This window comes from Dendropsophus ebraccatus, chromosome 6 (genome assembly GCF_027789765.1).
Source record: "Dendropsophus ebraccatus isolate aDenEbr1 chromosome 6, aDenEbr1.pat, whole genome shotgun sequence".
NCBI classification, from domain to species: domain Eukaryota; kingdom Metazoa; phylum Chordata; class Amphibia; order Anura; family Hylidae; genus Dendropsophus; species Dendropsophus ebraccatus.
Window position 1 is genome coordinate 137,929,770 of NC_091459.1, and position 12,751 is coordinate 137,942,520.

General features: G+C 43.5%; 2 protein-coding genes across 2 annotated transcripts in view; one reads left to right on the forward strand and one right to left on the reverse strand.

Moving 5' to 3' along the window:
• The window catches only part of TDRD15 (tudor domain containing 15), a 119,120-nt gene that overhangs the window by 106,065 nt on the left and 304 nt on the right, over nt 1-12,751 (reverse strand). The gene's annotated exons all lie outside the window — the stretch shown is intronic.
• The window catches only part of APOB (apolipoprotein B), a 39,555-nt gene that overhangs the window by 6,862 nt on the left and 19,942 nt on the right, over nt 1-12,751 (forward strand). The window contains exons 5-14 of the mRNA XM_069973106.1: nt 145-289; nt 461-607; nt 694-818; nt 2,070-2,152; nt 2,605-2,821; nt 3,854-4,081; nt 4,899-5,016; nt 5,109-5,255; nt 5,937-6,148; nt 7,187-7,427. Of these exons, the coding sequence (XP_069829207.1) occupies nt 145-289; nt 461-607; nt 694-818; nt 2,070-2,152; nt 2,605-2,821; nt 3,854-4,081; nt 4,899-5,016; nt 5,109-5,255; nt 5,937-6,148; nt 7,187-7,427 (1,663 nt within the window). The remainder of the gene's footprint in view (nt 1-144; nt 290-460; nt 608-693; nt 819-2,069; nt 2,153-2,604; nt 2,822-3,853; nt 4,082-4,898; nt 5,017-5,108; nt 5,256-5,936; nt 6,149-7,186; nt 7,428-12,751) is intronic.

The window sequence follows — 12,751 nt, forward strand, 5'->3', positions numbered from 1 at the left end:
TAATTTTCATAGAAAATATTCGGCCAAGGGGCCATGGTGCCAATATGAGACACCTTAGGACCCAGGAGAAGCTTAGTCCTTCCTTCTGTATAAGTGTTACTGTGTCCTTATATATTTCTCATATCTGCAAATGTCTCCTCCTAGGTATGAGGTCAACTTCAGCTTTCAGTATGGAACACATGTCATTTTATATCCTAAGGAAGAGGAACCTACCAATATTCTGAATATTAAGAGAGGCATCATCTCAGCTCTCCTTGTTCCAGATGAGACACAGGAAACCAGTGACATGGTAATATAACACCTAATACGGCCTTGTAATAGTAAATCCCCCAACCCGAGGATCTCCGGCTGTTGAAGAACTACAACTCCCAGCATGCTTGTAGTTTCACAACACAAGTTGGAGACCATTACTTCTAAATATAATTCTCTTCAATCTCTTTCTTTTTACTCTCTCTTATAGGATACTGTCTATGGAACATGTCGAAGGGAAGTAAGCGCAGGAAAGAAGGGAAGCGCCGACGTTACTGTCACCACAAACCTGAAGACATGTGACCGGTTCACTCCATTCAGAGACTATGTCAGCCCTATTGCGGTCTTTAAAGGACTGGTATGTACATAGTCTGATAGCAGCAGATATAACGTGTAGAGTGTATTGGTTGTATGTTTATATGACTTGATATGTTCTTCTCCCAGAATACCCCATTGTCCACACTGGTCAGCAGCAGCCAGTCTTGTCAGTACACCCTGGATACAAAAAGAAGACATTTGACAGATGCATCCTGTGTGGAGACTCATCTCTTCCTTCCCTTCTCCCACAAGTAAGAATAACACCTTAAAGATTACCTTAAAATGACTGAACAGGCGGGGCTACTTATAATGAGATGAGAGCCTATGCTGCTGGGATCACCTGTCCACAAGTAAGAACAACACCTAAAGGATTATCTTAAAATGGCAGAACGGACGGGGCTACTTATAGATAGTGAGACCCTATGCTGCTGGCATCACCTTTCTAAAAGTAAGAGCAACACCTAAAGGATTACCTCAAAATGACAGCACAGGAGGGGCTGCTTATAGATAGTGAGACCCTATGCTGCTGGGATCACCTTTCCACAAGTCCTGCACAGTATTTAGAATTACCAAGGAATTATGGAAAGGAGCTGGGAAGCGGCCAAGTCCTTCTTTCCTGACTGGTTAAAGGGTTTATCCAGGCTTAGAAAAACATGGCTGCTTTCAGGCAGAAACAGCACCACACCTGTCCTCGGTTTGGGTGTGGGATTTTGATGCTCAGTTCTGTTGAAGTGAATAGAGCGGAATTGTAGTACCACATATAACCTGAGGACAGGGGTGGAACTGCTTTTGTAAGAAGGTAGCTGTGCTTTATTTAATCCTGGATATCACCTTTAAGGCCTCCTGCACATGTCTGTGGCCATTTTAATGGTCAGGAAGCTATTCAGGCAACCATCAGTGTTTTTTGACCATAAAAATGGAGAAGACAAAAAACATACTCCCCTCCGGCTTCTCCCTCTATCTCCCAGCTCTGTGTACACACATAATTGATGATTCTCATAGCTGGAGGCCAGAACAGTGATTGGCAGGGCTGTGAGCCAATGGCTCCTGGTCCTGTGAGACAAAGCACCTCATTTAACTGTATGCCAATGGCACTTGCCCAGGTGCTGACGCAGGCCTGGGCTGGCTGGCAGCTTATCCCAAATTGGTTCTATGCTGGAATTCCGGACAATTATAGGACATATATTTTTCCTGACCTATTTCCCAGCACGGACACCCTTCAGAAAAAATCCTGACGGGTGTCCATGCTCAATAGAATTCAATGGGTCAGAAATCCAGATAGATTTTCCAGATGTGTGCATGGGGCCTAAGGATCTTGTAGTGATTACCAGCCATGGAAGGGGAACTCTTTTAATGTTTGCTGCGGAGGCCCCTCTACATTTTAATTTGCTTAGTTTACAAGGTGTAATAGGTAATATTTACTCATATATACCTGAGGTATATGTAGATTCTATCCTTCCTGTTGCATTATTACTAAATCTTTCTACTATTATTTATTCCAGGAATCAGTACGGCATGATGGCAAAGGTGACTCAGACACTGAAGCTGGAAGACTCCTCCAAGACTAACAACAGAGAGTTTCCAGGTGTGGATCTGTTCTCCTGCACTATTTCCAGGGATAGGGGACCTTTGGCCCTCCAGCTGTTGCAAAACTACGATTCCCATCATGCCTGGACAGCCTTCGGCTGTCCAGGCATGATGGGAATTGTAGTTTTGCAACAGCTGGTGGGCCAAAGGTCTAGCACATAACAGTCTATAGGCTATGGCTCTCCAACTGCTACAGAACTACAACTCCCAGCATGTCAGGACAGCAGAACCACAGATTAGAGAACAGTGGTCTATGGGTGATTTGTATTCATCTCTTTAGTCAATCAGGGTCCCCAAAACAACTGTCTAATAAGGGGGTAAGGGGGATGGCTAATGTATCAGCCCCTTCTATAGAAGATATCTATGGGATTGTATACTTCTATAAGGGGCACAGTCACTTCAGACAACCATACAGTATATCCATAACACATGTCCCTGTATTCTTCATAGATTCACAGAAACCAAAGTACCTGGCCCTGGAGGCCGTTGAGGCTCATTCTGCTAATGAAGATGCCGTCCTGAAAAACCTGATGGAACTGCAGGAAGTGTCAACGTCAGAACTGAACCAGCAGAGGGCAAACACCTTCCACAAGCTTGTTACTGCCCTGCGGACCCTCAACAATGACACCCTGGGCCCCCTTGTCCCAAGACTGATGCAGTTATCAAGGTAATTTACAAAAATTGTTTGGTTGAAAGGATTCCCTTTATAATATAATATTCTGATTTAAAATCAGAATTCAGAATGTTATATAGATTTGTAATTTATTTCTATTTAAAAATCTCAAGTACTTATCAGCTGCTGCATGTCCTGCAAGAAACGGTGGATTCTTTTCATTCTGACACAGTGCTCTCTGCTGCCACCTCTGTCCATGTCAGGAACTGTCCAGAGCCGGATAGGTTTTCTATGGGGATTTGCTACTGTTCTGGACAGAGCACTGTGTCAGACTGGAAAGAATCCACCACTTCATGCAGGACATACAGCAGCTGATAAGTATGGGGAGACTTGACATTTTTAAATAGATGTAAATTACAAATCTATATGACTTTCTGAAAAAGTTTATTTGAAAGGACCCCTGGAGTACCCCTTTAATGAGAACTGTGCACTGCTTCATATTGCCTGTGGTGGCCTTGTAGGGAAATGGAAGACTTTCTGTCAAGTTCACACACAGTTCACAGTAGGTCCCAGGAGCAGGATAACATGTGATCAGCCAATGGGCACTGCAATGTTACATGGGCTGCAAAATACATCAAAGTTGATGTATACTGTGGTGCAGTATACAGTATATAGCCAGAATGATGTTTTTGGGGAAATGGGCAAGACATAGAACCTTTACAGACCTGTAGTAAGTATATACTGGCATACTGTTTTGCCGGTATACTGATGTATAGTTCAGATGTATAGCCTGATCATGGTCTTACCATATCCGTAGGCCTTACACTAACTGAACTTTGGTTGCTGCTGTTTTAGTAATCCTAGATAATTGCTGCAGGTCTTTGTTCAGCAGTATTGAAGTTCCAGTTACGACCACTAGATGTCAGCATTGCACCACAGTCCATTGAATAACACTAAAGCTTAGTAAAACTTAGTAACAGTAAAGCTTTCTGGATTTATTATCATGAATACAATAAGTGTGGACTTCTTTGAATATTATTATGACTATAAACTATATTTACTATTAATTTATTGTTTTATTTCCAGCCCTATCACTCTTCAAGCCCTTACCCAGTGTGGGACCCCCGAGTGTTTCGGAGCTATCCTTCAGGTGCTGCGCACCAGTGATGTCTCACCTGTACTCAGAGATACTGTCACATACGCAATTGGACTTTTCCCAAGACCGTGCACCAAGCGCTTACGAGAGATTCTGAACATGGCCCAGTATAGCCAAAGCAGAGCTTCCTTCTATGCCTTAAGCCACGCAGTCAACAAGTGAGTTTTCTACAGAGAGAATATATTATGTAAATATAAATTATTATCATTGTACTGCGTATGATGTCTACCATGTTTCCAACCATGTCAATATCCCTTATTATGGCCTATAGACAGCATAGAGGGGGTATGCCCCCCCATTATAATCACTGCAATCTGTAGCTTCCATACTGGGGGACTTCAGCCATTCTTGTATATGATCTTTGTGATAAGAAGACGTCTGTTTCTGTATGTTTTTCCCATTGCATCCAGTACAGACCTAACACTTCTCATAGCTGTAACAATTGTATCCATTCTAGACAGTCCTTTATTACCACCGCAAACTCTCTCCTGTTCTGATAGTTTGCTTCAGTGTGTCAGGGCAGGTAACATTTATCAGCCTGGAGACTGTTAGGAATTAAAAGACAAAAGTATCTCAGAAATTGTTCAAGCTTTCATGTTCTATTGAGATGCACTGTAACAGTGACATCTGGTGGTGATAAATGGTGTTGCGCATCACTGTAGATAAATTAAATTCATAAGGAAAACAATGTAACAACTTTTTTTTTTTTTTGCACAGGCGCATTTTCTATCAGACACAGGTGCAGGATAGGGTAGAGACCTACACACCAGCTCACAGTATGGACAGAGGGAAGAGAAAGCTTTAAGGATAGCTTATGCAGACTGTAGAAAGGGAGGAAAACAAATGCAAGCCAGTCTGCAGGGGAGAATCGGAATCAAGTGTAGTGAGTGAGCAGAGCACACACAATAAACCTAAGGCCTATAGAAAAATTGCTTTTGCACCATGCTTAATCCTTCCTATGTCTTATGTTACCAGCTTCTATGAATACAAAAACACCATCACTCCTGAGTTAACTGATGTGGCCAATTACATGTCATCTCTCATTGACAATGAATGTACTGGAGACCAAGACAGAACCTACTTAACCCTTAAGGTATTAAATACATAAAACAAAAAAAAGGTAAATCTTATCATATTATTTGTTATATATTTTACTCATATTGGATTTTTTTACTTTCTTTTTAGGCCATTGGCATTATGGGGAACGTTTTACAAGACGTCGATCCACAGATCAAGTCTTCTGTGCTGAGATGTGCCAGGAGTCAGGCGCCATCGGCCGACGTGCAGAAGGCAGCTGTTCAGGCTCTGCGCAAAATATCCAACTCAGATGATGTAAGGCATATGATATAACCCGAGCATTTACAGGGCGTATAGACCATGGAAGGGAACCACGAGCCATGAATGCTCAAAAGAATAGAGAATTTATGATCTCCCATTAATCTGTACGTTACAAGGCACTGTTAAATTGGTAAATTAGCCTTTAAAGGTAATCTTTTACTAGGGTTGTTCTGCCTTAAAATCAAAGGGATTTTGCCGCTCGTCTCGTCCCTGGATATTCATGAGCACCGGTAAGCTCCGTCCAGTAGCTGTTTATTGACAGTTGACTGCTCATACACAGCATGGATAGATAACTGCCAATCAGCAGCTGGTGGGTGGAGTTTTCTGGTGCTCATGAATATCCAGGACTGCTGAGCACACGCACATAATAAGGAGAGGACTACTTATTGTCCATCTTATTCAGGAGGATATGATACATCATTCTGTTTAGCTTCTCTGTCGCTAGTTTATTCTACCCTGAGATAGGATAGCATAAACCTACTGACAGAGTCTCTTTTAAAGTACAACTTCAGTACCATCGCCATTAGTTATAGAACAGACAGTAATCTGGTACATGGTAAAAATATTTCTGAATGTTTCTCTTGTCATGCCTTAGGATGTAGCCGAAATGTCTGATTCTCTGTCTCCAACGCTCACTGCCGACCCCTGCTAAAGTATTGAATCCTATCATCACAGGTCCGCAGCACGCTTGTTCAAGTCTTCCAAGATGGAAACTCTCCTGTCCAGAAGAGGCTGGCAGCCTACCTCATCCTGATGAAGAACCCTTCACAGTCCGACCTTCGAAAGATCCTTCGCACCCTCAATAAGGATAACAACGAGCAAGTGAAGAACTTTGTGGCTTCTCACATTGTTAACATTCAGAATTCCCAGGCACCAGAAGTACAGGAGTAAGTGTAGCATGTCAATTAAATATGTAATGTTATGTTATTTTATGTATGTAAAGCTATTGTCCAACCTCTATTTTAGTTATTTAGTTTTATAATATATTATTACAGAGGATGAAAGTCTGTTTTTTCCGATACAGAGCTCCAAATTCTGGCTGCCTGCAGTCACCACTAGGGGAAGCTAAGTGAGGACAGATGTTTATAGCTGTATTGTTAATCCCTTTAAAGTGCAATTGTCAAGCGATTTTAAGAAACTCTGTAATAGGTTTTATTAGGCAAAAAAGCCTCTTTTTGTAATTAAAAAGCTATTTTGCACCCCTCCCCCCTCACTTCGTATCTGTGCATTAGCAAAGTTATCATTAGCAAAGTTGTCTTCATTATAGAGGAGCAAAGTGAAGACGGGTTTGCTTGGTCCATTATAAGCTATGGAGGGGGAAGGGCCCGAGGGGGATGAGTGAGTAGAAAGAGGAGACAAGCAGCCCTGCAGTTTGGAGACTGTGTTGGCACTTAAAACACTGGAATCAGATGTCAGAAAGCTCAATGCAGGTCTGGGAGCTTGGTGAGAAAAGATTGTAGGATGTTATACTGTGCAGGGCCGCCTTTTCTCCTATCCCTGCTCACTAATCCCCCTCATCCCCTCCCCTCTCTATAGAGCATAATGTACACAGGATCCGGCTTCTTCTAAAGTGCGGGGGGAGGTAGGAAAACAGCTTTTGGAGTACAGAAGGAAACTATTTTTCTTAATAAAACCTTTTACAGAGTTTCTTATAATCACTTGTATTATCAATAGTTATTGATTTCTGAAAAGTGAGATTTAAATGAAGTGACTTTCCCCCTTGTGGTTGCAAGTACATTGTGCCAACCAACCAACCAACCATACGAAGGGAAGCAGGAGGGTATCTGGGCACCATATCACAAAGAAAGCTTTCAAGTTCCCCATAAAGATATTGTATATTTAGACTAACAGTGGACGGTCACACCTTGTGCCATGTCCCCTGCTAGTGTCATACAGTCTTTATTCATCTATCAATTGTCTCATAGGCTGAAAGGCAAACTAGAAGAGACCCTCAAGTCGAATGCTGTTCCCGCCATTATCGACGACTTCACAAAACTGTCCAAGAATTACCAATTCTCCAAGAATGTGAACATTCCAGGAGTGGATGAGAATGTAGGGGCTAAAGTGGAAGGAAACATCATGTATGACTCCACAGGGTACATGCCCAGAGAGGCCATGCTGGAGACAACCCTCTATGTGTTTGGAGGCTCTGTGGATCTGTTTGAGGTAAGAGAACTCTGTATATACTGTGTAGGCAGCAGAGGTGGACTGGAAACTTTGTCATTGACTTTTATAGGAATTTTCTAATCATTTCTTTTGTAAAACATGAATGGCCCTAAAGCCCCAGAAAACGATAATCGGTTCTTTATGGACCAAAAATACTTTTGTTAGAAAAAAAAAACCAAACAAACAGAAATTCAGATCTAGTTTCTTCATAGTTTTCACAATTTGGGATGTACAACATCAAATTTTTATAGTTTTGAGTAATTTTTATTTTAAAAATATTTTATTTCCTTTACAAAAATTTTAAAAAGTAATATGAACTTTTAATTACCATATGTATTATTCTCCTATGAGAACTAGAACATACATTCCATCTCCTACATAATGCTACTTACATAGTGCAGTTTCTTATGCTTGTCATTGATCATTATGGATGCGTAATACCAATTATCTTTTTTTTTTAATTCTAAAAGAATTTTTTTTCTTAACCTTCTTAACCTTTTTTTAAAATCGACTTCTGTCAGAAAGTGCCAGAGATATGTAAGTTACTTCTTTTAAAAAATGTCAAGTCTTCCAGTACTTATCAGCTGCTGGATGTCCTGCAGGAAGTGGTGTATTCTTTCCAGTATGACACTGTGCTCTCTGCTGCCACCTCTGTCCATGTCAGGAACTGTCCCTAGCAGCAGCAAATCCCCATAGAAAACCTCTCCTGCTCTTCAGACTAGAAACAATACACCACTTCCAGCAGGACATACAGCAGCTGATAAGTACTGGAAGACTTGTGATTTATTTTTATTTTTTTAATAGAAGTAAATTACAAATTTCTGGCATTTTCTGGCACCAGTTGATTTGAAAGAAAAATTTGAACTAACCCTTTAAACATTCATCCTCCTATATCCTACAGTGCACACACAGTGAAATGTATTATTCTTGTCATTGAAAAACGTATAAGTATCATATTGCTGTAGGCCCTATCTCTGTTTTTTGTTAGGCCCCTAGCTCCCATAGCAATCCACTGGCACCCCGTGATTGCGTCAGGTAGGGTGCAGACCAAATCTTTAAACCACTTAGGTGCCCTGGTTGTTATTGACAGTGACATCTAAGGGGTTAAATGGTTCGGACTGGGAGTTTCTCCAATCCCGACCATTAGAGCAGGAACCTCATTGTTATTGGACTGTGGGGCATTTGCTACACCTGGCAGGGGACACATGTTCAGTACTTAGACTAAACTTTCCCACCGCATATACTGTGTGTATATATATTGTAGGGATCTTCCCGGGGGATGGTGTGTTTGGACACAGTTCAGACAGCAAACTTGGACTTATAAAAACAACTGGGTGTTTATTAGCTGCATAAACAGTCCTCAACAGAAATGTAGCAATACCATGCTTTTCAGAACAAACCAAAAACAAAAAGGTCCTTGCCCGTCTGGGCACTTACTAACACAGGTCTCCTGTCTAACTCTTCAGTAGGCAGTATCACCGGGTATGAATAGGCCCCAGCGGCGGCAGTATTCGTTGCTCCCAGGAGATACAGCATGCAAGCTGTTCACCCCTGGCTGAGAGCAATCCCCTGTAGCACTGTGAAGCTTTTAAGTTGTTGCAGGCTAATCAGGGCACACCTGATTGCAACAACCGAACTGGATCGGGGGGAAGGGAATGGCAGGTCCCACTACCAACCTACCCACCATTCCAGTAAATCCGGCCCGGAAAATGTAAAGAACAACTCAGCAGCATAACACTGCTGAGTAAGAGATCTTTCCCGGATTTACCATCTCACCGTAAGCAGTAGCCTGGGTGAGATGTACCTCCCCTCGCACACTTTACCAGTGACATGTCCACATATCCCCCCCCTCTTTTTCAGACCGGAGGGCTGAGCATTTTGTCCCCACAGACAGTGTACCCTTGATAGGGCGTCCGCATTTGCCTGTAACTTTCCTGGCCTGTGTTCCACGGTAAAATTAAAGTTTTGGAGGGACAGAAACCATCTAGTCACCCTCGCATTTTTCTCTTTATTAACCTTCATCCATGTTAGGGGGGCATGGTCGGTCACTAACTTGAACTTTCTGCCTAGCAAGTAATACCTCAGGGACTCTAGGGCCCATTTCACTGCCAGACATTCTCGCTCCACAATGGCGTAGTTTTTTTCGGCCGGGGATAGCTTCCTGCTTAAGTACATCACCGGGTGCTCCTCGCCATTCACGACCTGTGAGAGAACGGCGCCTAACCCTGTATTAGAGGCGTCTGTCTGGACCAGAAACTCTTGCCTAAAGTCAGGGGTAACTAGCACAGGTTGTTGGCACAAGGCAGACTTAAGGCTTTGAAAAGCTTTCTCAGCCTCTGGAGTCCATGTCACCATTGCGGACTTACCTCCCTTTGTCAGGTCAGTTAGCGGGGCTGCAACTGTGGCAAAGTTTGGCACAAACCTACGGTAATAGCCCGTAATACCCAGGAAAGCTCTGACCTGTTTCTTTGTGAGGGGTTGAGGCCAATTCTGTATTGCCTCGATTTTATTTAGCTGTGGTTTGACTAACCCCCTCCCAATAATGTAGCCCAAGTATTTGGCCTCCTCTAAGGCTAGTGCACACTTCTCTGCATTGATAGTTAACCCTGCATCACTTATGGCCTCTAACACCGCCTGGACTTTACAGAGGTGACTTTCCCAATCAGGGCTAAAAATGACCACATCATCGAGGTAGGCAGCGGAGTAATCACGATGTGGTCGCAGAATAAAGTCCATCAACCTCTGAAAAGTGGCAGGGGCTCCATGTAACCCGAATGGCATCACTACATATTGGAAGAGCCCATCAGGGGTGGAGAATGCAGTCTTCTCTCTAGCCTCAGGAGTGAGTGGGATCTGCCAGTAGCCTTTTGTGAGATCGAGGGTGGTTATGTACCTGGCATTACCCATTCTTTCAATCAACTCATCTACCCTGGGCATGGGGTAGGCATCGAACTTGGAGATCTCATTTAACTTTCTAAAATCATTACAGAACCTCCAAGTTCCATTGGGCTTTGGGATTAACACAATCGGGCTGGACCACTCGCTCTGGGACACCTCAATGACTCCTAGGTCAAGCATACGTTTTACCTCGGCTGACACCGCCTCCCTCCGTGCTTCTGGTATCCTATAGGGCTTAAGGTTTACCCTGCTTCTAGGCTCAGTTTCAATGTGATGGTGAATGAGATGCGTACGCCCTGGAAGGTCAGAAAACTTGTCTTTATTTTTCTGTAAAAACTCTTTAGTCTCCTGCTTCTGTGACACTGATAGAGTATCACCAATCTTGACCGGAGGGATTGGTTGTGACAAATTATTAATAGAGTTTGTCGCCACCAAGGATTCCCTGTCTTTCCAGGGTTTGATCAAGTTTATGTGATAAACTTGAAAAGGCTTCCTTCTACCTGGTTGGTGTACCTTGTAGTTTACCTCACTGATTTTTTCTACAATTTCATAGGGACCCTGCCACTTTGCTAAGAATTTACTTTCTACAGTGGGAACAAGAATGAGTACCCGGTCACCTGGGCTAAATGTCCTGATTCTCGCAGAACGATTGTAAATTCTGCTTTGGCTCTCTTGCGCCCTCTGGAGGTGTTCCCTTACTAGAGGCATTACAGTGGCTATACGGTCCTGCATTTGTGCTACATGCTCAATAACACTCTTGTATGGGGTGGACTCACTTTCCCATGTCTCTTTCGCTATATCCAACAAACCCCTAGGGTGACGACCATAGACCAACTCGAAGGGAGAGAACCCTGTGGACGCTTGGGGTACTTCCCTAATAGAAAACATCAGGTAAGGAAGTAAGTGATCCCAATCCCGACCATCTTTTTCCACCACTTTCTTTAACATATGTTTTAGGGTTTTATTAAACCTCTCCACTAATCCATCTGTCTGGGGATGATATACAGAGGTACGTAGGTGTGAGATTTTAAACAGTTTGCATACATCCTTCATCACCTTTGACATAAACGGGGTACCTTGGTCGGTCAAGATCTCCTTGGGGATCCCCACCCTGGAAAACATATAAAACAATTCACGCGCAATTGTTTTGGATGCAGTGTTTCTTAAGGGGACAGCCTCAGGATAGCGGGTTGCGTAGTCTAAGACTACCAAAATGTACTGGTGTCCCCTTGCCGACTTTACAATGGGACCCACTAAGTCCATTGCAATGCGGTCAAAAGGTACCTCTATAATGGGGAGCGAAACCAACGGACTGCGGAAATGCGACACTGGGGCGCTAAGCTCACATGTGGGGCACGACTCACAGTATTTTTTTATGTCAGCATAAATCGCAGGCCAATAAAACCTCTGGAGGACTCTCTCCTGCGTTTTATCTGTCCCCAAGTGTCCCCCAAGGACATGATTATGGGCCATGTCGAGTACCTGACGCCGGTATGACTTAGGCACCAGAAGCTGTTCCACAACCTCATCATTAATTTTAGTGACTCTATAGTAGAGATCGTTAGTCACAGAAAAATGTGGAAACTTTTTCTCAGCTTCTGGTTCCTGAGGTACCCCATTCATAACAGTGACCTGCTCTCTCGCATTTTTGAGAGTGGGGTCCTGCAACTGTGCAGTACCAAAATTATCCCTAGACACCTCTAAGTCTGGAACATTCTGCTCAGTGGGAGGAGCCTCTTCCTCACCAGCCAGGACCTGCAAAGGAAAAGCATCATTTTCATCCTGTACATTTTTATCATTTACCGTGGGTAATGCAATAGACTTAGGGGTCTCCTCACTCCTTTCAGGGGATTGTTGTTTTCCCCATAGAGCCCAGAACAATGGAAAATCACGCCCCAATATCACATTATGCATAAGGTTTTTAACCACACCCACTTCATATTGTACAGCGCCCAGTTCAGTCCCGACATTAGCCAGCACTATAGGGTAAACCTTTGTATCACCATGTATGCATACTACACTCATATGTCTTTTTGGCACAAAGTCCCCAGTCACCAGGCTGGCATGCACCAAGGTGACAAGGCTTCCTGAGTCCAGCAACGCCTTAACAGGGAAGTTATTGACAGTAATGTGGCAGACTTGCGGTTCAGTCTCTAGTCCAGTGACCGCAACAAAAGACGGTTCCGCAAATAGCGACTGACGCCGGCTAGCGTCACACTCCATGGGCTCAGCGGTAAGAGGGCAATGGGCAGACACATGTCCCGTCTCATGGCATCTCCAGCACTGGATAGGGCCTGGTCTCCTTGGCAAGGAGTCCTTTTTAGGGCCACTTAGCCACCTGGGACCATCACCAGTCTTTTGCCCTTGAGACACCTCCTGAGCGCTCTTCCCTCTATCAGCACCCCTCCACACTCCCCCAATAGATG